The sequence below is a fragment of the Vanellus vanellus genome, assembly GCF_965231255.1.
Source record: "Vanellus vanellus genome assembly, chromosome: 1".
In the NCBI taxonomy this organism is placed as follows: domain Eukaryota; kingdom Metazoa; phylum Chordata; class Aves; order Charadriiformes; family Charadriidae; genus Vanellus; species Vanellus vanellus.
In genome coordinates this window covers 77,047,900-77,070,028 of record NC_138905.1, presented here as the reverse complement: position 1 = coordinate 77,070,028, position 22,129 = coordinate 77,047,900, and the positions used below count along the sequence as shown (strand labels likewise).

The following is a 22,129-nucleotide window of genomic DNA, read 5'->3' as shown; positions in this document are numbered from 1 at the left end:
ACCTGGCATGGAAACAATTAAACAATTTTTAAATGGTTCTCTGTGCACTGGGGATAGAAATACATGTATTTTGGACATTCTTGGAAACCACTAGCAAGGCATGACATTACTGCACTGAGGTCCACTTTCCCACTGCTGCTGCTATTCTTGCTTTGTGCTTTCCCTCGTTCTGCAATCCACACAAACCACAAACTTGCTGAAGAACAAAAGGCCTACCTATTCCCTGGAAACATTCATCACCTTTCAGGGATTATTCTGATGGTTTCCATTATTTAGAATCTAGTTTGTTTCTCCCCTGGGACTAGGCAAGGAGATTAGAGGGAGAATGGGATATGGAGGCTATTTCCAAAATATCTAAGTGGCATTCTTTCTCATGGACAAAGAAAATGACAGCACAACATGCTGTGGATAATGGGACCAGGGAAGGAATGTATGCTCCTTGGACTGTTTATTGTCAAGATGAAAATCTGCTGAGGATTGAGGACATAAGCAATGTTAGATGAGAGGAGTCAGTCTTGCTTGCAGTGCTGGTCTGCTACTGGGTCTGGGTAAGGACCTGCATTGCACATAACGGCTGCTCACCAAAGTAGAGGACATTCCAGTGGACCAATGTATGGGCACCCTTGAAGGTAAGTTGTTGGTTTGGGGTTGTTTTTTTTTTGGGGGGGGGGTATTATTTTTATTTATTCAACATGCAGAGCAGCCAGTAAATTACAAGCACTGCCTTTTCCCTGATGGCGATGGACCAGCTCACGCCTTCCTTCTACTGTTACCTCCATTTGCTGTGTTACTTTTCTCCCACAACCTAGAGGCTGCTCTAAGATTGCCTCCAGGACCTCAGCTTTATAAGCGTATGATAAATACTTTTCTTTCATCTTGTCTAGAACTCGTCTCCTAGCTATCAGCTGAGCTTGCAGTCTGCAACAGGAATCTGTCTTGTGTGCGCATCCACATAGTTGAATTGCAAAGTATGGCCTTAGGACAGAGGCGCTGTGTGTTTCTGAATGCTATCATGGGCTGATACACTTCTTACTTCCTGGATGGAGACTTGAGAGCTGTGTGTGCAAGCTGGCTCTGAAGAGCTAGCAGCCTTTTGACATCTCAACTCGGGGCAGAGAAGTACCACTTCCTGAAGTAGGAGGCCAGCAGAAGACAGACCAACCAACCCCCCCTGTGGTGTTAATGGCCACTGCTTCCCAGAGATACACTTCTGGTCTCCTGGGTTGCTGCAGTGGCAGGAGCTAGCTGCCTTTGTGTGCCATTGCCTGGGGAGGCAACAGTGCAGCTGGGGAAAGTATGGGATGATAAATAAGATCATCCTTTCCTAGGATCATGCCAGACAGATCAATCTTCACGATGACCTTGTTTTTCTGATGTTAATTGTTCCAATCAACTGGCAAGACTGTATCTCTGCTTTTTTTTCTTTTTTTTTTTTTTTTAATAGTAGTTGTAAAGCTGACGTAATGGACTCTTTTTCCTTTGTGGAAATTTGGCAACTCTTTCTCCCTGTAAGGCCAGCAGCTGTAGACTGGGATGGCAATCCTCGTGCAGTCAGATGGGATTTAGCAAGAATCTCTGGAGGGGAGTGTGCTGCAGGGAGCACCTATGACTACACACGCAATGTCTTCCTAAAATGTAAACATCACTTTTAACAGGAGGTCTCTTGCTAGGCATTCTTGACCCCAAGTGATTGTGAAGGGGGGGTGATTATATTTGTTGGTATGAAACAGGCAACAACTTAGATCTGAGCCTGTAGAGTCATAAGTCTAGTCTCCATGTTACTTGGCTATATGCATATAGATGGATTTTTGGACAGTTAATCCTGTACTTTGATCAGGCCCCCTACCTATAATAGTGCCAGACTGAACAAAATTAATCTGGAGTTGCTGGCTGGCTGCCAGCAAATGTCCACACTCTGGAAAGAAGAGTAAAATTTTCATGCATTCAGCTGCCTGTCAGGAAAACTAGTGGCTGACTCCAACTGATCAGCACGTGCCTCAGATGTAGTGCCGAGGGCCCAGCGCGGGACAGCACGCAGCATACACTCCAGCAGAAATCCCTGTACCAGCGCTCAAGACTGTGCTGACCGTGTGCCTGCCTCATGCGGCGTGGCCAGAACCAAGGCAGTAATGGGACTCGTCACCCTGCTTGACTTCCCCACCGACCGATAAGAACTGGGGTGGTTAATTTCTATGGAAGATGGTGAACGTCTCGTAGTTAAGGCACTGAAGGTGCTGCAGGTTTGAGGCTGAAAGGGGGCTGAAGCTAGACTTTCATGCAAAGCCTTGAACTTGACTAGCTAGACAACTTAATCTAGGTCTTGTTTTTAATAGAAAGTAAAGCAGACAATCTCCAGAGGTCCCTTCCAACCTAACCTTTTCTGAAAGGAAATGACAGAATTATAGAAATTTTGTCTAAACTGTTTTTTTTTTTTTTTCCTTATATGGATAACTACTGTCTATGTCAGAAGAGTAAGTGAGAAGGGGACACAACTTTGTGAGCCTTGATGGTCTCTGATGAAGACTGCTAAAATGCCATGCCATGGATCACCTTACTGCTGCTGGCCTAAGTTCTGCAGAGCCACAAAGCTGTCTTTGTACTGCTTTGCAAGGGCCACCCTTTAGTCCAGTGCTGGCCACGAGGGACCCGGAGCAGCTCCTGCAGGACCTCTGCGGCATGCTGGCTAGTGTTCCAGCAAAGGGCTCATTAGCCTGCCATCTCTGCCTTTGCTGAGCTTCACGCCCTGGGTGATAATCCTCCTGTTGAGGTGGAGTGTGAGGGAGAGAGCTGTGATGGAAGGTCTCTGCATGCTGCCAAATTCAGTGCAGCGTGGTTCAGGCACTCAAGGTGTTTGCAGCAGGGATACCAGTAAGTTACTCCGCTCCTGTTTATATTTCTATTATTTTGCTTCCTGTCCTGAGAGGCTTTAAGATTTCAGATTTAAGATCTGAACATTCTATTTTTGAAAGACCTGTTGTCCTTTTGTTCTGCTGGTCTGGCACTGACTTGTTTGCCCCCAGCTGTGTACTTCAATGCTGGTGAAGAGAGGGAACGATGGTTTTAAGTTAACAGTTTTACAGAGCACTTGCAACCTACTTGTTGAGTCCAAGAGCAGAAACAAGTCTATTCACAGGCGTAATAACGTGCTTTACCGCCTGTCTTGAAGGGGAGCGCGGCTGCTTCACCTTTTCCACAGCCACCCAACGGTGCAGGTGCTGGTGTTCTTCCGCGGGTTTCCTTTCCGGGCCCCCACGCTCCCGGGTGCCGCCTCGGGCCCCGACGAAGCGAGGCCGGTGCCTCAGCCCTCTCAGGGCGAAACACCCACCGCCCCACGCCGGCCGCCTCACACCCCTCTCCCGCCCCGCGACGGTTAGCGTTCCCAACGGAAGGCGCTGACGCAGCAGAGCCGCTCGTCGCCAGGGCAACCGGGAGGCGGCGAGCAGGGCGGGAAGAGTGGAGCTTCGCCCCCTCGCGCCACGCCGGCGGCCGCAGGCCGCGCCCCGCCGGCCCGAGGACGCGCGCGCTGCCTGGCCACCTCCCGGCCGGGGCGGGGCGGGGCGGAGCGTCTGGCGGCGGCGGCGGCGGCGTGGGGCGTCCCGGCGGCGGCTCTTCTTCGCAGCCCGTCTTCCCCTGCGCCCCCGGCACCTGCCGCCCGGCGCCATGTGCGAGCCCAGCAAGCAGGACATTGCCGCCATCTTCAAGCGGCTCCGCTCCGTCCCCACCAACAAGGTAAGGGCGCCGGGGCCGGCCGGGCGGTGGAAGTGGAGGGGGGGGAGGAGGCGACGGCTGAGGTCCGCCGTTGTGACACGTCGCACTGCCGGCAGGGCGGGGGGAGGGCCCGCGGCCCGCCACGCCCCGCCACGCCGGGCGTCCCGGCCCGGCTGCCCGCTGCTGCGGGAGGGGGTCTCTTTGAGGGGCGGGAAGGACCGGGCTGTGGGGGGCGGCCGTCCTGGCAGCGGGGGAAGCCCTTCTGGCCCTCGGCTGGGCAGCTCGGGCCGCGGGGTGCGCTGGGCGTTCGGGGTTAAACCTTTAATTTACGGGAGTGCAGCTCCTCCCGCTTACCTCGGTGTGTAAGGGTTGCTGGGAGGAGGGTCCAGCTCAGCTAAAAATAACAAGCGAGTTTAGAAACAGCGACAGCCTACAGCGTGTAATGTGTTTCAACGCGTTTCGGGGCCGACTTTCGTTATTTTCAGTGGTTTTTTTTTTTTTGTTAAGCACCCGTTGCGTGTGAAGGTGTGCGGGGTGTCCGGCTGTGAATCGGGAAAGGTGCCTCGGAGCGCAAGGTGTCATGGCAGAAGTGTTGGGTGGCAGAACACCCTTCAGCTGCTCCGTGCTCCCGGGCTGCTTCTTAGTGCCATCCGCTCCATTGTATTGGCCTTACGACACGCGCATGATCTGGAAAAGAATGCACTGGGAAACTTTGCATTAGCATTATGAAGAAACACCTTGGTTTTGTTTCCTGGGGATAGGAATCTGGAGGTCTGTCTCTGGTCCAAAACTGACTTCCGCACTTTGAATGCAAATCATTAAGGTTTTACGGGCAACGGACACGTCTGGCTTCTCAAAAAGCAGAGCTCACCAGTTAGTTTCTAACACAAGTATTCCTAAAACTTGCCTTTGCAATGCAGTAAAAGAGGCATCAAGGAAAGGTTCTAGTCCCAACCAGGGAGAGTCAGAGAAATCTTTTACAAGCTCCTGAAATTCACTGGCACCGTGTCTAAGAGATTGAGTAGTTCTGTAATGCTATTGGGATTGCAAGAGAATGAGAAAGTACTGCCCATAGCTGGTGAGGGTGGAAAGCCTGAGGATGGAGTGCCTTGAACAGTTCCCCTGTATTGCGCTCATCGTTTAGGTGAGGTGGATGTGGTACCTGTGGTTGCTCAGTCGTATCTGTCTCTCCTTGTCGTGTCAGGCGCTACACAGAAATTTAGTGCCAGTGTTGACAAAGCAATATTGGCACAGTGTGTGCTGCCATTCAGACTAGGTCAGTTTGAAAGAAGTAGCTCAGGCGCAGAGAACTCATTAACACTGCAGTGAAGCGCATTCTTGTTGACCTGTAAAGACAGAGAGGAAGGAGAGTTGGAGACATCAACAGCTTAGATCTCACAGCTCTCCCATGCTCTTGTATCTGACCAGTCTTAAGTAAAAGTTGTTGCTGCCATCAGTTTATCGTCTCGTGTTTGATTACATCTTGTTTTGTTTCCTTTCTCTTGTGTTCTTTTTATGTGGTCTGCCCCTTTTATTTGTAGGGCTTTTCTGCTTGGAAAGACAGACATGCGAAAGTGCAAATATTGGAAAGGTTCTGTATTAAAAGCTTAGTAGTATTCTTTAACTGTGTTGTTTATGTGTACGGTTTGGGAAGAACTGGTATCTCCTCTGTGCAGCATCTGGGCTTACTGACTGCCTACTATAAGCAGGCATGTACATTTACACTTGCTAGGTGCTCTGCAGTACATGTGCACATTAGCTTAGGAAAACAATTCTCATTTAAGTAAGTGTGTGGTTTAATTTGTGGGTTATAGTGTTTAAACTGATATTTGAATAATTGCCTTGAAATTTACATATCTGTAATTTGATCTTAGTTTCCTTTACTTTGTATAGCATGAGGAATAGCTTTTTTTGAGTTGTTGGTGTGTCTTTGGGTATTATGTAATATAGAACTGCCTGACAACACTTAACAAACATGTTACAATTATTAAATAGGATGTGTTTTGATATAAAGTTCATAGGCCTTAAGCTGTCTGCTATTGTTAACCTGAGTGTTTGTAAAGCCCACCTGTTTTGAAGACTTGCAACCTGAGGCTGCGCTATATAGTCTCTTTTAATCTGGCATAGACCTGTTCCTCTGAAACTGTTAATTTTCTGCTCTCTTCTCTCTGTTTTTTTCTTTTCTTTTGTTGATAGTAGTATTCATGTCCCTGCTTGGACACCCGGATCAAGGATCTGAACTGGCTGAAAACTAAGTATGCGTGTTGTGGTGGTTTATCAGTTATTCAGTTTCGTTATTACAGTGTGTGTCGTGGGTGTGGTTCGTGTGTGTGTTGGAGGGTGGGGGTTATTTTTTGCCCCAGAGTACAGTGTAGTATATCATGTCATGTCTCACCTCAGTCATTTTAAGACCACGACACTTCCAAAATGGGCAGTCCTGTCTTCTTCCTGTGGCAAACACTCCTGTTCCCTCCCTTATATTGGCATTACTGGTCATGTGGCTGTGATGTGAGTTGGAACTACCTTTGCTCTGAGTCAAAGCAGTGCAGTGCTGGTTTCCAGTAGGATCAACAAGCGTGAAGATTATGGCTGATGCAAGAGAAGAAGGAAAGCATATCTGGATACGGTGGCTAGTAACTGAGAGAGTAGCTGCTCGGATTTGTATCACCTTCGACCAAGCGTGAGACTGCCTCCTGAGTTTTAGCTGATTTAGTGTTCAGGCAGCTGTTATGGTAGCTTTGCACGCTAGGAATGGCAAGCAGAAGGAGATATGGAGCTGCCCTGTGTGTGGGAGTGGCCCCACTAGATGGGAGGTTGAAAGTGTCTACTTAACCATGACCTCAGGGATAAGTTTGCTGAACCTGCTCACCTCTTCTGAAGTGTCAAAACTAACATTTCTGTAGGCTATATGTTATTACATTTCCATATCCAATAACAATAAAGATTATGTATTTATTTATTAACATAGGTATCTTGTGCAAGGTGGACGTTGTGTGATTTAATGTCTGCTTGCTGTGGATTATACCCAAATCTTTGTATTTGCTCTGGTACAAACATCTCAATTATGCCTTTTGCTCTTTTTTTTATCAAAGCGACTGTTACTGAATCTAGGCTGTCCTGAAATGCTTTAACACAAAATAAGCAAAAAGAATGCAAGTGTATTTTAAAACTAATAGATTATTTAAGCATATCCTTCAAATTGATTTTTTTTTTAATTATTTTGATATTTGAGTTGTACATAAATCAGTACAGAAAATATATTTTATCTGCTTTTAAAATGGAAACACTTTCATAGGGTGGCTGTGAAATTTTTTTTTTTCCCTAATTTTGTTAAAATTTACATGGTGGGAAGCACTTTAAAAATTGAGAAAACTAAGAAAAATGAGTCTAAATGTTAATGAAACCTGCTTCTATTTCTGTTGCATAACATGATGGAAATAGCAGTTCTTATATCACTTTCATGAAAAAATTAGATGTTCCTACTTGCATCACAGTCCTAAAAGCTATAGTTTTTATGCATATGAATTATTTTCACAGGTGTATGGTAAATAGCTGATACAGAGTCCCGCATAAGTGAAGATACTGAGCTATACTGCTGTGTGGCAGCTAGCTTCCAAGGTGGTGCAATTGACTTTTAAGATGTTGAAATTAAGAAGTGCTTATAATTGTACCAGGGAGGGGAGGAGGATCCTTAGGGATGTTTATAACTGAACTTTTTTAAACACAGGATTTTTTTTTTTTTTTTTTTTAACCACCCACTGATACTCAAGGTTCTTGTTTTCCATTTTAACTCCAGGGAATTTCCACATGACTTAGGACTGTAAGTCTGCTTTGCTCTCCTGTATTAGAAGTGAGATGAGGGCTGTTCTGTTAGTTTTGGTTTCAAGCAGAATCTTCTCCTGTTTTGTTGTCCCCATCGTTCTTTTGGCCTCGTAAGAAAAAACCTGAAAATAGCCGATTTAAAATGGAGACGAGGCTCATGTTGTTTTTTAAGGAACTACTTCAAAGAATGGAGAGAATTGGAAAAAAGATAATGAGTTTTGACTGCTAAGGCTGTGTGTTTTCTTAGAATATGGCATAGATGAAGAGTTACTCGTTCTTTTTCCCCTCACTCTCTGTATTTCATTCTTCGACCTGTGCTTGTTTCAGGGACTTCCTCTAACCCCTCTTTTTGTCTCTCATTCTGTGTAGCTTTTGTCTTATTTCTTCTTTCTGTTATATGTCAGTGAATAACCCCATTTCCACATACAATAGTGGGATACATAAATGACTTAACATTAATAAATGTTAAGTCTGTTGAGAGAGAAAGAGAGGACTTGCATGCTCTGAAACTGTGACCTCCATGCTTTCTGTTTGTGTTGCCGGTCATCAGACTTAAAATGTTCTTATGTTGGAAGGGCTAATGCTGGTGAACTTTGCTTGTGCTTGATAAATTTGAACTGTACAAGCTTAAATAGACCCCCACTAAAATGAGTTTAGCCTCAAACTGCTCCTGGGCATTTACTTGAAATTAATTTGGGTGAATGATAGGAGAGCTGACTTGAGTGCAACCTCAGGTCTTGTTTGACTGGGTATGTACAAAAAAATAGAGACAAAAATCTATGTTTAGTTGTATGAATGGAGTTTCTAGCAAGGAGACTATTTAACTTTTTTATTTTTCCAGCCTGCTGGAAGCATTGTGGTCAGCGTGTAGGGTGTACCATATGTCCCCAGCTGACTTGGAAGGAACTTTTTTTTTTTTCTTCCTGTATATAGCGAGAAATTCCCTTGCTATCTGAGGATGCATTAGATTTATGGGAGGATGTTAAAGCTGCAGATTGGAACTCCATCAATTTTTGTATTAAAAGCTTGTCTCTCCGTGGAGCTATTTCTTAGTAGATGCCACTGACTGTACCCATAGATGGATGCTTTTACTGTAGTACTTCTTTGCAGCCTTTATAAATAACACTGAAAAAGCATTGATCAGATAATGAAGTGCTTTCATACAGGAAAAGATGTGTGCACATGGCATTAACTAGGAACAGCTGCTTCTGTTTAAATTTGTGTTCTTCCTTGCATTTGAAAATTGATTCATATCAGATAAATTTTTTGTTCTTGCTTACCTTGGCCAAAGAAGTACAAAATTTGGAATAACTGAAGCAGGACTTGAAAGTTGTGGTCTTCAGACCCGTAAAGCATGTGAGATGTAGACACAGGTGCTTCTTATAGTTTTGGCTGAATGTTAGGAGTCTAACGTGGTGGCAGAGGATAAGAAATTCTTGGTTTTGTCTATGCAGTAATTACGGGCATATTTGTTTTTTGACCAGTCTATGTTACGAATAGTTAAAAGGCTGATACAGCAATACATGTGTGATACATTATACAAATAGTCATGTCTGGCAGAGAGTGCTTGGCTGGGCAGTATGTGGCGTGGATGCTTTCTTCACACAGCTGGATTTCAGTGGCTTGCTCTAAGGGTCAAGGATTCTATATAGGAAAGTAGATAATAATGTCATTAGTGCTGCTGATAACTGCAGTCACATGCATGTTCTGAGGAAGGAGAAAACTCAGTGGTTCGTGATGAAGAGAGCCTGCCCTTGGGAAAATATTTCTTAGAAGCTTTCATATGTCACTATTGCCGGAAGTACTGTATTAAACGTGTGTTTGAACTAGACTGAGGTGGGTTCTCTGACCCATGGTTTCCAACATGTGGTCCCTGTGTTACAGTTGGAAACTGAAAAGGCATGTAGTCCTGTCTGGTTAGGGCAAAGATGCACAAGTGTGGGCAGATTGTGTAACTCCTCTTTATATTTATAAAATTAGGGTAATACCTGTTGACACAACTTCATGCTGTAAGGATGAGTTCGATCACTGACCTATAAGACGTGGTTATGCTCAAGTCCTGTTACTGATCTTTATTTTCTTTAAGGTATGTTTTGACTGTGGAGCAAAGAACCCTAGCTGGGCAAGCATAACATACGGAGTTTTCCTCTGTATTGATTGTTCAGGGACCCATCGATCACTTGGTGTTCATTTGAGTTTCATTCGGTAAGTAGTTTGTATATTTTTATAGTAAAATTTGCATCTTTTAAGGTTTTTGTTTGTTCACATACCTGGTTGGAGAGGAAACTCCATTCTTCTCTCAATTACTGATTCAGACCTTTTTAATGTTTGTATTGGCTTTGATGTATCTGATAGCTGCTTGGGAATTAGGTAAATAGGTAGGGTTCAGCAGAGTTTGTACCATGCCCCCATTCCCGTTACCTGCCTGCTGTGTTGGTAGTGAACGTTTGTTGACAGATCTGTTTCTACATTGAAGATGATGAAAATGAAGAACAGAGTAAGCATATTTAAGTGTTTCATTATTCCTCCAAATCATGACTGAGGCAAATATTAATTATCTTCAACAGTGTTACAGTGCATTGATCGTAATCTGACCCCCAGCAAGCCAGTTCAGAGAGCTAAATAGCATTTTGCCGGCTTTGCTTCCTGAAGTAGTTCGTTATGGTGTCACCTGAGTGCTGGTACTGGGGTAGTGTAAAGGGCTACCCCTTTTGGCAGCCGTTTAGCTCAGTCAATCAATTGGTGCAGTAAATCTGTACCCCGAGCTTGTCACATTTTGGTGAGTATTCTGACTGATGGCCTGTGGGCCTTTTTGGCCTAATAAATAATTATGTATTTGAAATATGAAGTTCTGCTTGAAGTGAGTGAGAGCAACGTATCCAAGAATGAATTGCAGATAAAGGCAGCTGTTTTCCATCAACTAAAATTATTCCTCTGCTGCCCTTTTGCTGCACACAAGAGCGTTAGAAGAGGCCTCTCAAGAATCCATTCCTAGCGATCGCAGTATTAATTCTCTTCATACTCACTGAGCCTAAAATTTTTGTTGTGATATGACATTTGAATTGTCATTTTGTCCATGACATACATGTGATTGTCATCTCCTGTTGGCAGAGTTCAAATGCAATTCCTGAAAATGTATCTCGTTGGTGCTTTTTAAAAGGGAAAACCTGTCAGCCAGAGGGTGCACTTTTTTCAAGCTTTTACATTTTGGAAAACTGGCAGTTCTACATGGCTTTATTAATTTGTTTTGCACATTGTGTATTGTCACAGATTTTTTTTCTATAGCTGCATGTTTTTCTCTGTACAAAAAAAAAAACATGGGGGGGAGAGAAACACTTTACAAACAAAAAAGCTAGAGAGATTTTTAAATGGCTTTGGAGATAACATTAAAAATGTTTCCTTCTGTTCAGATCTACAGAACTGGATTCCAATTGGTCTTGGTTTCAGCTGAGATGCATGCAAGTTGGAGGAAATGCAAATGCTGTATGTACTGGAGAGTATTTGCTTTGCACATTGAAGCTTGTTAGGCTTGGAAGCTATTGTCTGTCCTTATTGGCTTGCATCTTGGGGATATTTTTATTTTTCCAGTCCATTTCTCTCTCTTTCCTCCTGCCCCCCTCCCCCTTGTTTTTAAGAATTCCTGTGAATGCTGATTTCATCCTCCATACTTCTTGCAACTTTTCCATCTTGGTATAATCTGCAAATGTTTTATTTTTTCTTAAAAGTCATAAATAAAAATCACTGAAAAGGCCAGATCAGATTCCCTGTCAAAATGTGTCTAATTTAACAGGGAAACATTGACAGCTGCTGAAAGATGGCTTTCCAACAGCTTGTAAACCTAGCTATGGGCATCTTCCTGTGAATGCGTTTCCTTACATGGTTTATGAAAATATCATGTCAAAAATCATGTCACTGTCAAATGTTACACTGAAGTGAAGATTTGACTTATACCGGAGGTACAGCTGAAGTCAAGATAAGACATGCTACACTGTCAGAGAGGAAATAGCAGTGTTTTGCTTTGGAGTAATTCGTATTGGCTGTTCCTTTCAACTTGATTTTTCATGTACTTACAAATAAGTTTGTTACACAATATTTTTGTAAATTGGAGTTATGTTGATTGCTGTATTGTTCTCAATCTCCTTTTTAAAAGAGGATGTTTTCCTTTGTCAACTCGAGCCTGTTTTCCTATGTTTTTTCAAAGACTGACCACCAATAAGATTGCTTCCCTAAATTTACCAACCCTGGGTAGAAACATGCAACTTCCCTAAGTAATTTCTACTTTTCTTCTAATTTTCTGAATGCTTGTCCCTTATGTTTCTTCATTTGTGCTTTGTCCTTAATGTTGTTTCTTAAAGAAACTTCACCCAAACTTGCTTTCCATAGGCTTTCTCTTAAAAATTTCCTTAACAATCTGCTTTCCTTAAATGCAACACTTCAATATTCTGCTGTTTTTTTCTATTTTTTCTTCTATTTCCTTATAAAAAGCAATGAATTCAGGATTGTTATTATTTGTCTTCCACTTCTGCATTTTCCAATCAAACCTTGTTCTTTGAATTAGGCATTCAGCAGGTCACTGTCTCTGGCTTGCTAATCTGAGCAGTTGCATGGTGTCTTCTCCCTCTTTTTCTTCTGCCTGTCCTTTCTAAGTTACACCTTTCTGTATTAACACTGCTGTTTATGTGAATTTACTCATCGATTTTCTATTATGCCACTTAGTCAAAACTGTGATTTTTATGTACTAATCAGAAGAGGGAGGTTTTGCATGAAAAATATTTTCTTTTTTAGCCAAAGGGTTAAAAGCTTTGTTTAAAGTATATAAACTTTGCTATACAAAGGGTTTAAGGCGGTTGGAAAGAAGAGATGGCAAAGTTTGAAAAGTACTTCACTTAATCTTAGAAAGCATATTACCAGAAGAATAACAGTAAACTTTTATTATTTAATTTTATGACTTTTTGTCTTTCTACTTTGATGTCACTGTTTCCTATCATTCATGGTACCAAGAGGCGTAAGACACCCACAGCCACCCTTCGAATTCCCAATGGCCTGTTTTGGATTACCTAGGAAAATTAATACCTGAAACTTTAAAGACTAGTTTAGTAAACTGTCTGGACATTTTAAAAAGTAAAATTAACATTTTTCTTCTAATTGCATTAAAAAAGTATTTTCCATTTTTTGCTTTTGTTTTTACTAACTACTCTTTAGAAACACTATCAGATTAACATTCATCATTTGTATTCTATAATTGCCTGATGATACTGAATCTTGGTTAACAGCAGTCCTAAGCTTCGTAGCTATGTATCAGATTGCTAGAAACTCTGACGTGTTCTTAGTTCCTTTTGTTTTCAGAATAAATGTCTACAATGATTGGAATTAGGGTTTACAAAAAAACCTCTGAATATCAGGTTCATAGGTGTGTGTATATATTTAAATGAAAAAATGCACAATCTTTGGCATCTCAGATGTTTATGAGTGTTTCTGTCATAATCACAGAAGCACAAGCATATAGATATATAAGTACATATGTATGTGCATACACACACTTTTATTTTGAAGGAAGACCATTTTTATATAGTCATTTTGATGCTATTGAACATACATTGTTCTCTTTAGCATGCTAGAGATGAAGCCAAGAAATGCCTTTTAGAGTATCAGGAATGCCCTTTGAAGCACAGGTATTGGCAATCAATTTTACCTCTTTCTTTCTAGACTTAATTTCAGAACTAGGATTCTTTGTATACGATGACAACCTTGCATTTGTATATGCTTTTAAAACATCCCACTAATGTATTTGTTTTTTCTGTTGTTTTATTTATACGTAAAGAGGTTGTCAGAATTGAGTTTTCTTTGTATTTTGGAGACATACATACTTTATAGACTTCATAATTTAAAATATTAGATTTAGGTAGCGGAGCAGAGTATTTTGCTGCATTGTGATATATTTTTATGTTAAATGGCATTAGTTTTTAAACCTGTTTCTCATAGCATTTTCTGTGTTTCGCTTCGTAGTCCGCTTTTTTCCATCAACATGGATGCACAACAAATGATACCAATGCAAAATATAACAGTCGTGGTGCTCAGCTTTACAAGGAGAAGATTAAATCCCTTGCAACACAGGCAACAAGAAAGCATGGTACTGATGTGAGTAGCGTGTGTCCTGTGTCATTAAGATTTCTGAAAAAACTTTAATCTTCTTTCTCTCTAGAGTCATTTTAGGTTTCTAATAGGTAATGCGAAAGATTGTCTGTCTTTGGGAGGTACTGATACACGTTGCAGTGAATAGGCAAGCTGGGCAGTAAACTATTTGTAGCTTACCTTTTTGTTGGGAAGAAGAAAATTGAGATAGTGCTCAACTGGATATTTCAGGATCATTTCTGGGTTATTCAAAACATTAATTTTAACATTTGCCGTAACTTATAGGAGTTCTAGGCAGAAACTTCAGGTATTCTTCAAAATGGAAACTTCTTTGTTTGTAGGTGCGCTCCAAAATTATATTAGTGGTATCTCATAATAAAAATGTCAGCGCTTCTCCATGAACTATATAGTGTTTTTATTTTTGCTTATCTGGAACTGAATTATTATTGAGAAGTACAGCATGTAAAAATGTAAAAGTGCTAGTAGAATTAACTACAAAATATTTGTGATTTAAGTGGTATTTTAATTGAACACGTAAATGTGTGGGTTTGCTTTTTTTCTTTGCAAAAAATAATATTTGAAAAATTATTAAGTTATAGAAGCCCTGAGCTTGCTGTTCACTATTAAAAATGCTCAAATGGTTCATGCATGCTGTCAAAACAGTGTCAGGTTGCTGACAGGAAGAAGTTATTAGCAAAGTATGCAGAATTACTTTGCAGAGGTGTTAAGTAAGTTTGACAACAGTTCTCGTCTGCATACACAGAAAGCATGTTTTGATTGCTTAATGCAGCTTGTTAAAGTCTGTGACTTTTTGAAATTGATGAGTGGGAATTAAAAGAAAAGCAAGAAAGCAGCTTTTTTTTTTCCAATCTATGTATCAAATAGCATGAAATTTAACGGATTATAGTAATTCTACGTTATAAATGTTACAGACAATATAGTTCACATCACTGACTTCAGAGAATGTTTCTTATGAATTACTAAACAGCTTTAGATATAAAACACATTTAAGTAAATATACTATACCATGTTCATTTAAGCTGATGGTAAGTTCCCTGAATGACACTTTGAAAAATTGTGATTCTGTTGCTTCAATTACAAATTCCATCCAATTGAATTGTTTGATGTTAATTATGTATGTTTTATTAAAAAATTTTAGCAAATATATTTTTTAATGATGTACTGAAAACTGAAGTGATTATGTGCTATCTAAATTTCTGAAGTAAATTATTCAGATAATTAGATTTAGCACCAACCATCCCCTCCCCTGTCACATTTGAAAAATTTTTTTCTCTAACTTACTGATAGAGAAGTCGATCGTTGAATGATGAGGTAAGCTCGTTGCACATTCGGTAATCTTTTTGACAGAGGTCATTATTTTTGGTCGTGTATCTCTTGCACATAGTAGAAAGAACCATGGTAAATGATTTGCCTATGAGTAACCTTGGAGTGCAGATGACAGGTTACAGTGTTGTCCTGCACGATGCTAGGAAGAACCTGGCGCCGTGGGCCCTCCAGCCTGCCCTGAGATCAGGTATTGCTCAAAGCTGTTAGCATCTTGCAAAACTCTGCTTTAACTGTAGCAGAGGTTTTGGGACTCTGAGACTAGGTGGGAAAATTCACGAGACTACCGGACCACACTGATACAATTCTGCAAACTGTTTCCGATGACTGCTAGTGTTATGTTTTCACCTTTTTTTGCTTTGGGCAAAATAAGAATATTGGAGATAAAATATGTTATATGAGAATATGAAAAAACTTACTATAAAGCTCTAGTGATACTAAATATTGACCATATTACTGCAGCAGAACTTATACTGAGCTTTTTGTTAGGAAGGAAATGGGTAATATGAAGGAACACATCAAAGATGTATGAAATAAAAAAAGGAATATCATATATTGAAGGTCGAACAAATTTATAAGGAAAAATTACATACCAGAAAAAAAATTCAATAAACTTTTAACCTGAAAAAAAAGTAGTTTTAAGATTAGTGCATTTGAAAAAAATATATTCATGTAATTGTCCTGTAATATTCTCTCTCTCTTAATTCTAGCTGTGGACAGATGGATGTGGAATGCCACCTGTGTCACCTCAAAACAAAGAGGAAGACTTTTTTGCATCACATGTTTCTCCCAAGGTATAGATTACCTGCATTTAATTCATATTAGCTTTCTAAACACTTAGGTTAACTGTGTGCTCTATGATGAAGATTAAACCCTGAAAAAAACCCCAAACTTATAGAGAAGGGGTAGGTCACTGAGTTAATGTTTATCTGCTTTTCCTTCTGTGGGTCTCAAAATTCTTCCAGGATGTGAACCACTTTCTGAGGTGATAATTTAGAATGACCCAAATAGTAGCTAAATGTGGAATGAAACTATATTTTTTTGTAGGCATACAATTCCACTTGGACTCATGATTCCTTGTTTGGGAGTGGTCTGATTTAGATATACTATGTGATAACTTTGGGCTCTAATAAGTAAAGATTAACAGTTCTTCAAATATTTGCTAAGCAGAAGCTTTTTTTCTTCCTCCAAAATACTTACATCATCTTTGAAAATGTTAAACTTTCTGAAGTCTGTTACAACTGTTGGTTTTCATTTATTTGATCTTACCTCCTTAAGGTGATTGATGCTGTGTTTATTTCATAGAGACTCTTGAGTATTTGAAAAATACCAGTGAAAACAACTTCAGCAATTGTGATCTTCAACTTAGAGCAATTAAGTTATTACTACACCTAGTATTCCTAAATATTGCAACAATATTAAGTTTTCTAGTACAGTTGCAGTCTGTACACGAGGTGTATTCTGGGACAGAGAAGAATTCAAAGAGCTTGGGTATATCAGATTAGCCCTTGTTGTGAAAACTCTTCACCCGTTAATATGCATGTTAATTCCCATTCAGATATGACATTGTGGTTGTGCATGTGTATTAACAGCAACTAATAAAAACCTAGGCAAGTTTCTCATATCTGCATCTGCGCAAAGAACACAGTGAAAATGACATGACTTTTTAGTGACGTTCTAGTGTATATGGGATGCTTAAGGATGAAAAAAGCTGTAATTTAAAGGAAAAATAATTTTTTTATCCTTCTTGTTATTCAGTTGTGACATTTTAAAATGTAACTTTTTTGTTGTGTTTGTGAGGTTTCAAACATGGTGCATTTTAAAGGGAAATTCAGCCTTTTTGCTATTTATTTGTTCTATTTTAGGAACTTCTACTGCAGACAATATTTGAATGTCTTATAAAAATAAATTTCAGCATCTTTGAAATGGTGAAAGAGTATTTACATTTTACACCTGGGAAGATTACTGTGTTACTCAGAGATGCTCATTGCAAAGACTAAAAAAATGAGTTATTGTGAATTCTAGTCTAGTGTCTTCACCAGAAGATCGTCTGTCCTGATAGTAGACAAATAATTTCTGTTTGCAAAAGGCAACTTGGAAGAATGCTTGCAGTTGAGTGGAAAAAGCATAAACTGAGGCAAACTAAAGCGAAAGAAGTTTCAGCAGAAAATTGTTGTAAATCTTTTTGTGGTTAAGGACAAGAAGTAGGAATTTGATACAAACCCTCTTAAGAGAATGTATGGGTAGGATAAAGTAAATTTTCACAGCTGCAAAGGCAGGAGGGTAGAGACAAGCAGTCTGTGTACCTCAGGGAAAGAGATTATTTGGGTATGGATGTTTTGAGAAAGATGTCGGGAATTTTTGAGATTGAGATTTTAGGGAAGAGTAAGCATGAACTGGCAGTGGCACAGCACTGGTGGAAAAGATAATACTCGGCCAATATTGTTGTGACCAGGTCACGGACCTGCCTGTTGAGGAGGATATGTCTAAGGGAAGTGGGGAGGACTCATCAGGAAGACTTGGGAGGACTGCTCGCAATCAAAAATTGTCAGAAAATTGGAAGTGCAAGAGCTTGATGTGAGGAGAAGGCTTGGTGATTATATGTAAATAAATGATCCAGATTTCCTGTACTGTATTACTGTCATGAGTAAAGACAATAGGCAGCATACAATAAATAAATCTAAAGCACAATTAAAATGCTTTTTTTTTTTTTTTTCTGCCCTTCTGGGAACAGGTTTTAAACCTAGAAGCTGTAATCGTAAGAATCCAATATTAACTAGTCAGTGATGCTTAGACAGTCTTTGAGCTCATTGCTCATATTTATTTGCTGAATTCTATTTTGTGTGCACTTTTGATTTTGTTATCTTTTTCAAGGCAAAGAATACAGAGTGGGTGTTATCAGAGCCAGAGCCAGTTTCTGTACAGCAGAAAACTTCAGAAAATATTCCAGAATGCTATGAAGGTATGACTGATTCTTTGTTAACAACAAGCTGCATTTTTCTCGTAGTCTCTTTGTTTAGGCTCTTTTTACTCTGCTTTATTAGTTAAATAACCTAACCGTGCTAATAACGCAAGAAATCTGGAGAGGAAGGACTTTTTAGAAGGGTTATGCTAGAATGTGTGGTACTGCGTGTTCCTTTAATAATGTTTAATAGAAATCAAAATTAAAATTAGATTCAAAAGACTTGAGGTGAATCTTTGGGTGCCTGCTGCTCTTTTAGTAACTGGTAAAGCTGTGATAGAAATAACACATTATGCTATATGTGTCAAACAGAGTACCCTGAATACAGTGAGCTGTGTTTTGGTATTTAAGCATTTTAAAGAGCCTTCTGATATTCTTACCCTTGTTATTCATTATGTTTTAGGACCAGAACATGGACCAAGTGTTGATTGCCTTAGTACGTCACCAAAAGCTGCATTAGGTAATGAGTGTAAGCAGAAGATAGCAACCAGTATGGTGTACTTAAATATTCATTTGTACAGAGAATGTACGACTCGGAAGAGATGTGGAATACTTTAATATCAGTGTGCATGAGTTAGCTGCAACAACTGAATTTGTATTACAACTTCTTCTGTGAAACAGGGTATTCTTCCTAAGAAATTAATTTTAGTCAGTGTTCTGGTTTATCTATCTTATCTTAGCTGACCTGATGCATTTAAATGCAACAGGTATCACACCTAATAAAGGTGACCATTAATGTTCTACACCTCCTGTTAGACTGCCTTAAGTTCTGCATTTAAAGCACACAGATGGAATAGAGCATTGTGTTGTGATTAGCAGCCTGTTATTTATGTTAAGCAAACATATCTTGTACTAATAGGTCAGTCTTTCTATATAGATGTAGGTTTTGCTCCCTTTTCAGAAAACGGAACATAAAAATTTAGGTTGGAAAAATCTTGTATTTGTAATACTTTGATGTCCAGAGTCATTGTTTTGTTTGCTTTCTGTTTTTTTGGTTTTTTTTTTTTGCAAGCTGGATGCTAGGAAAAACAGTTAACCACGTACACTTCCTGGTTTTCTCACTTGTATCTTAAACACATGTTCTCATAAAACAAGTCCTTTTCTTGTTTGCTTTGGACATCACAAGTTCTGTCTTACGTGAAGAACCTCTGTTCAGTGTATGCTTGTTTCCACAGAATCATAGAATCATAATGGAGGGAAAAGACGTTTGAGATCATAGAGTCCAACTGTTATCTAGCTCTACCGGGCGCACTTCTAAACCATGTCCCTGAGTACCATGTCTAAACGCCTTTTAAATACATTCAAGAATGGCGATTCAACCACTTCCCTGGGCAGCCTGTTCCAGTCTTTGATAACCCTTTCAGTGTAGAAGTTTTTCCTAATGTCTAACCTAAACCTCCCCTGGTGCAACTTCATGCTGTTTCCTCTTGTCCTATCGGTTGTAACTTGTGCAACCAACGCCCACCTCTCTACAATCTCCTTTCAGGTAGTTGTAGACAGCAATAAGGTCTCCCCTCAGCCTCCTTTTCTTCAGACTAAACAACCCCAAGTCCCTCAGCTGCTCCTCATAAAACTTATTCTCAAGACCCTTCACCAGCTTCATGGCCCTTCTCTGAACCCTCTCCAGCACCTCAACGTCCTTCTTATACTGCAGTGCCCAAAGCTGAACACAGTACTCAAGGTGTGGCCTCACCAGTGCCAAGTACAGTGGGACAATCACTTCTGTAGCCCTGCTGGCCACACTATTCCTGATGCAGGCCAGGATGCCATTGGCCTTCTTGGCCACGTGGGCACACTGCTGGCTCATGTTTAGCCAGCTGTCAGCCAACACCCCCAGGTCCTTTTCTCCTGGATAGATTTCCAGCCACTCCTCCTCAAGCCTGTAGTGCTGCATTGGGTTGTTGTGGCCCAAGTGCAGGACCTGGCATTTGGCCTTGTTGAAGCTCATACTATTGTCCTTGGTCCATTGATCCAGCCTGTCCAGGTCTCTCTGAAGAGCCCTCCTACCCTCAAGCAGATCAAAGCTCCCACCTAAATTGGTGTCATCTGCAAACTTGCTGAGGGTGCACTCAATCCCCTCGTCAAAATCATTAATAAAGATATTAAACAGGAGTGGCTCCAACACTGAGCCCTGTGGAACACCACTTGTGACCAGCTGCCAGCTGGGTTTAACTCCATTCACCACCACTCTCTAGGCCTGGCCAGTGTTTGACCCAGCAGATTGTATGCCTGTCCAAGCCTTGGGAAGCCATTTTTTTCATGAAAATGCTGCAGGGAACAGTATCAGGCTTTACTGAAGTCTAGGTAAATAACATCCGTAGCCTTTCCCTTGTCCACCAAGCAGGTCACCATGTCTTAGAAGGACATCAGGTTCATTAAGCAGGACCTGCCCTTCATGAATCCATGTTGACTGGGCCTGATCGTCTTTGTCCTGTAAATAGTATGTAATGGCACTAAAGATGATCTGCTCCATGACCTTTCCTGGCACCAAGGTCAGACAGACAGGTCTGTAGTTCCCCGGATCCTCCTTCCGGCCCTTCTTGTAGATGGGCATCACATCTGCCAGTTTCCAGTCCGTCAGGACCTCCCCAGTTAGCCAGGACTGCTGATAAATTATGAAGAGTGGTCTGGTGAACTACATTTCAGCTCAAACTAGTTTTTCTGTATGTACAAGCATTCAATAGGACTTGTTGATTGAAACCTTTTGATTGTGGGAGATTAACCCTGGCTCAGCATAGCTGTCAGGAAGGCACAATACAGTCCCTTACAGAGCATAGTGAATCCTATTAGGGTCTCATTAAAAAATGTCAAGATTAGGAGTTGTGTCAGACTTCATGCAGAGCAGAATGTAGGTTTGTTTCTTTTCTGTGTTTCAAGATTTAATACAAAGCGTTAGGGCTGGAACTTTCAAACTTTATCTATAAAATCAGACTCCTAATCCTGAACAGTTGGACAAGTCTACTGAGTATGTTGTCGCCTCTGATAACGTTTGTGATTTTGTTTATGATGATACAGGTATGTTTTATTTGTATCATTGGTGATTTTAAATGTAGCCGATACCTTTCTATCCAGGAAACAATTTATCTTGGAAATGGGGTGGGATCAGGTGGACCTCTAGTCTGATTCAGCATAGCAAGTCCCGCATTCTTGTTCTGCTTAAAAGCAGGTATCTACAACTGAAAACTGACCTGTAATTTTGTTACTGTTTTGTATTTGCAAGAGATACCACATCCTCAATCAGTTTTGATTGGCAGTTTCCCATGTTTTCTTGAAGATATTCACAGCTCTGTTCCCTGTAACTCAGTTTAGTATTTCAGTCTTTTAGCATAGAAACAGTAATACTTCAAGGCATTAAAATAAATTCCAAAAACTATATTGAGGCTGATATTGTGGAAATTGTCTTACGCAGTTCTGGAATTAATAAAATTGTATGTCAAGTAATGTACATTTAATCCTTGCAGAGAACACCACCTTCATAAAAAAGAAGCCCAATCAAGCTAAGAAGGGGGTAAGTAAGTGTATATAAATTATGCATATTTTTATCTGTATTACAGATCTCTGGAAATCTGTAGATTGCAATATGGAAATGTATCGTGTATGTTAGCACTAAACAGTACTTGTATCATTTATGAAACTAAAATGGAATTGAAAACTTTCTATATCAAAGCAGCCAGTGGTCTGTTTGAAAAGGGATTATTGTTAAAATTAGTTTGTCTAACAGATTATTTTATTATGTACTAGAGTGCTTCAGGTCTGTGGATTATTTTCTGGCCTCAGTTAAATTCTAGGTCTGTTTATGTGTATGTAGCTCACTGAACTGTCTAGACTTCCACATGTAGACTTCCACACGTGAGTGTCATTTTCTTTGTGCTGCCTGGACCCGAACAGCAGGTGATATTTTTTCAAAAATGAGTAAAATCAAAATGTGAAAGCATATATTGATGTCAAGATCTATATCCCACTTCTCTTCAATTCTTTTCACAACCATTGTCCCTGCAACTCCACTGATGCCCTGTAACCTTTCTTCTCACTTGCTGAAACTCGGTTGCAAGTCTTTCACCTAAGTTAGTTGGCATTGAGATCTTTTTGTAGCAAATTCTGAAAACAGAGGGGGTTCCAGTAGCACTTTTGAATGGCTAAATATGTATGTGTGGCATAATC

The 22,129-nt window shown here is 40.5% G+C and overlaps 1 protein-coding gene across 1 annotated transcript in view; it reads left to right on the top strand.

The window, feature by feature from the left end:
• The first annotated feature begins 3,587 nt into the window (after positions 1 to 3,587).
• Positions 3,588 to 22,129, top strand: part of ARFGAP3 (ARF GTPase activating protein 3) — a 38,406-nt gene continuing 19,864 nt past the window's right edge. Inside the window, exons 1-8 of the mRNA XM_082488915.1 lie at positions 3,588 to 3,729; positions 9,617 to 9,735; positions 10,941 to 11,013; positions 13,537 to 13,668; positions 15,717 to 15,800; positions 17,881 to 17,968; positions 18,372 to 18,428; positions 21,430 to 21,476. Coding sequence (XP_082345041.1) covers positions 3,661 to 3,729; positions 9,617 to 9,735; positions 10,941 to 11,013; positions 13,537 to 13,668; positions 15,717 to 15,800; positions 17,881 to 17,968; positions 18,372 to 18,428; positions 21,430 to 21,476 — 669 coding nt within the window. The 5' untranslated portion in view covers positions 3,588 to 3,660. The remainder of the gene's footprint in view (positions 3,730 to 9,616; positions 9,736 to 10,940; positions 11,014 to 13,536; positions 13,669 to 15,716; positions 15,801 to 17,880; positions 17,969 to 18,371; positions 18,429 to 21,429; positions 21,477 to 22,129) is intronic.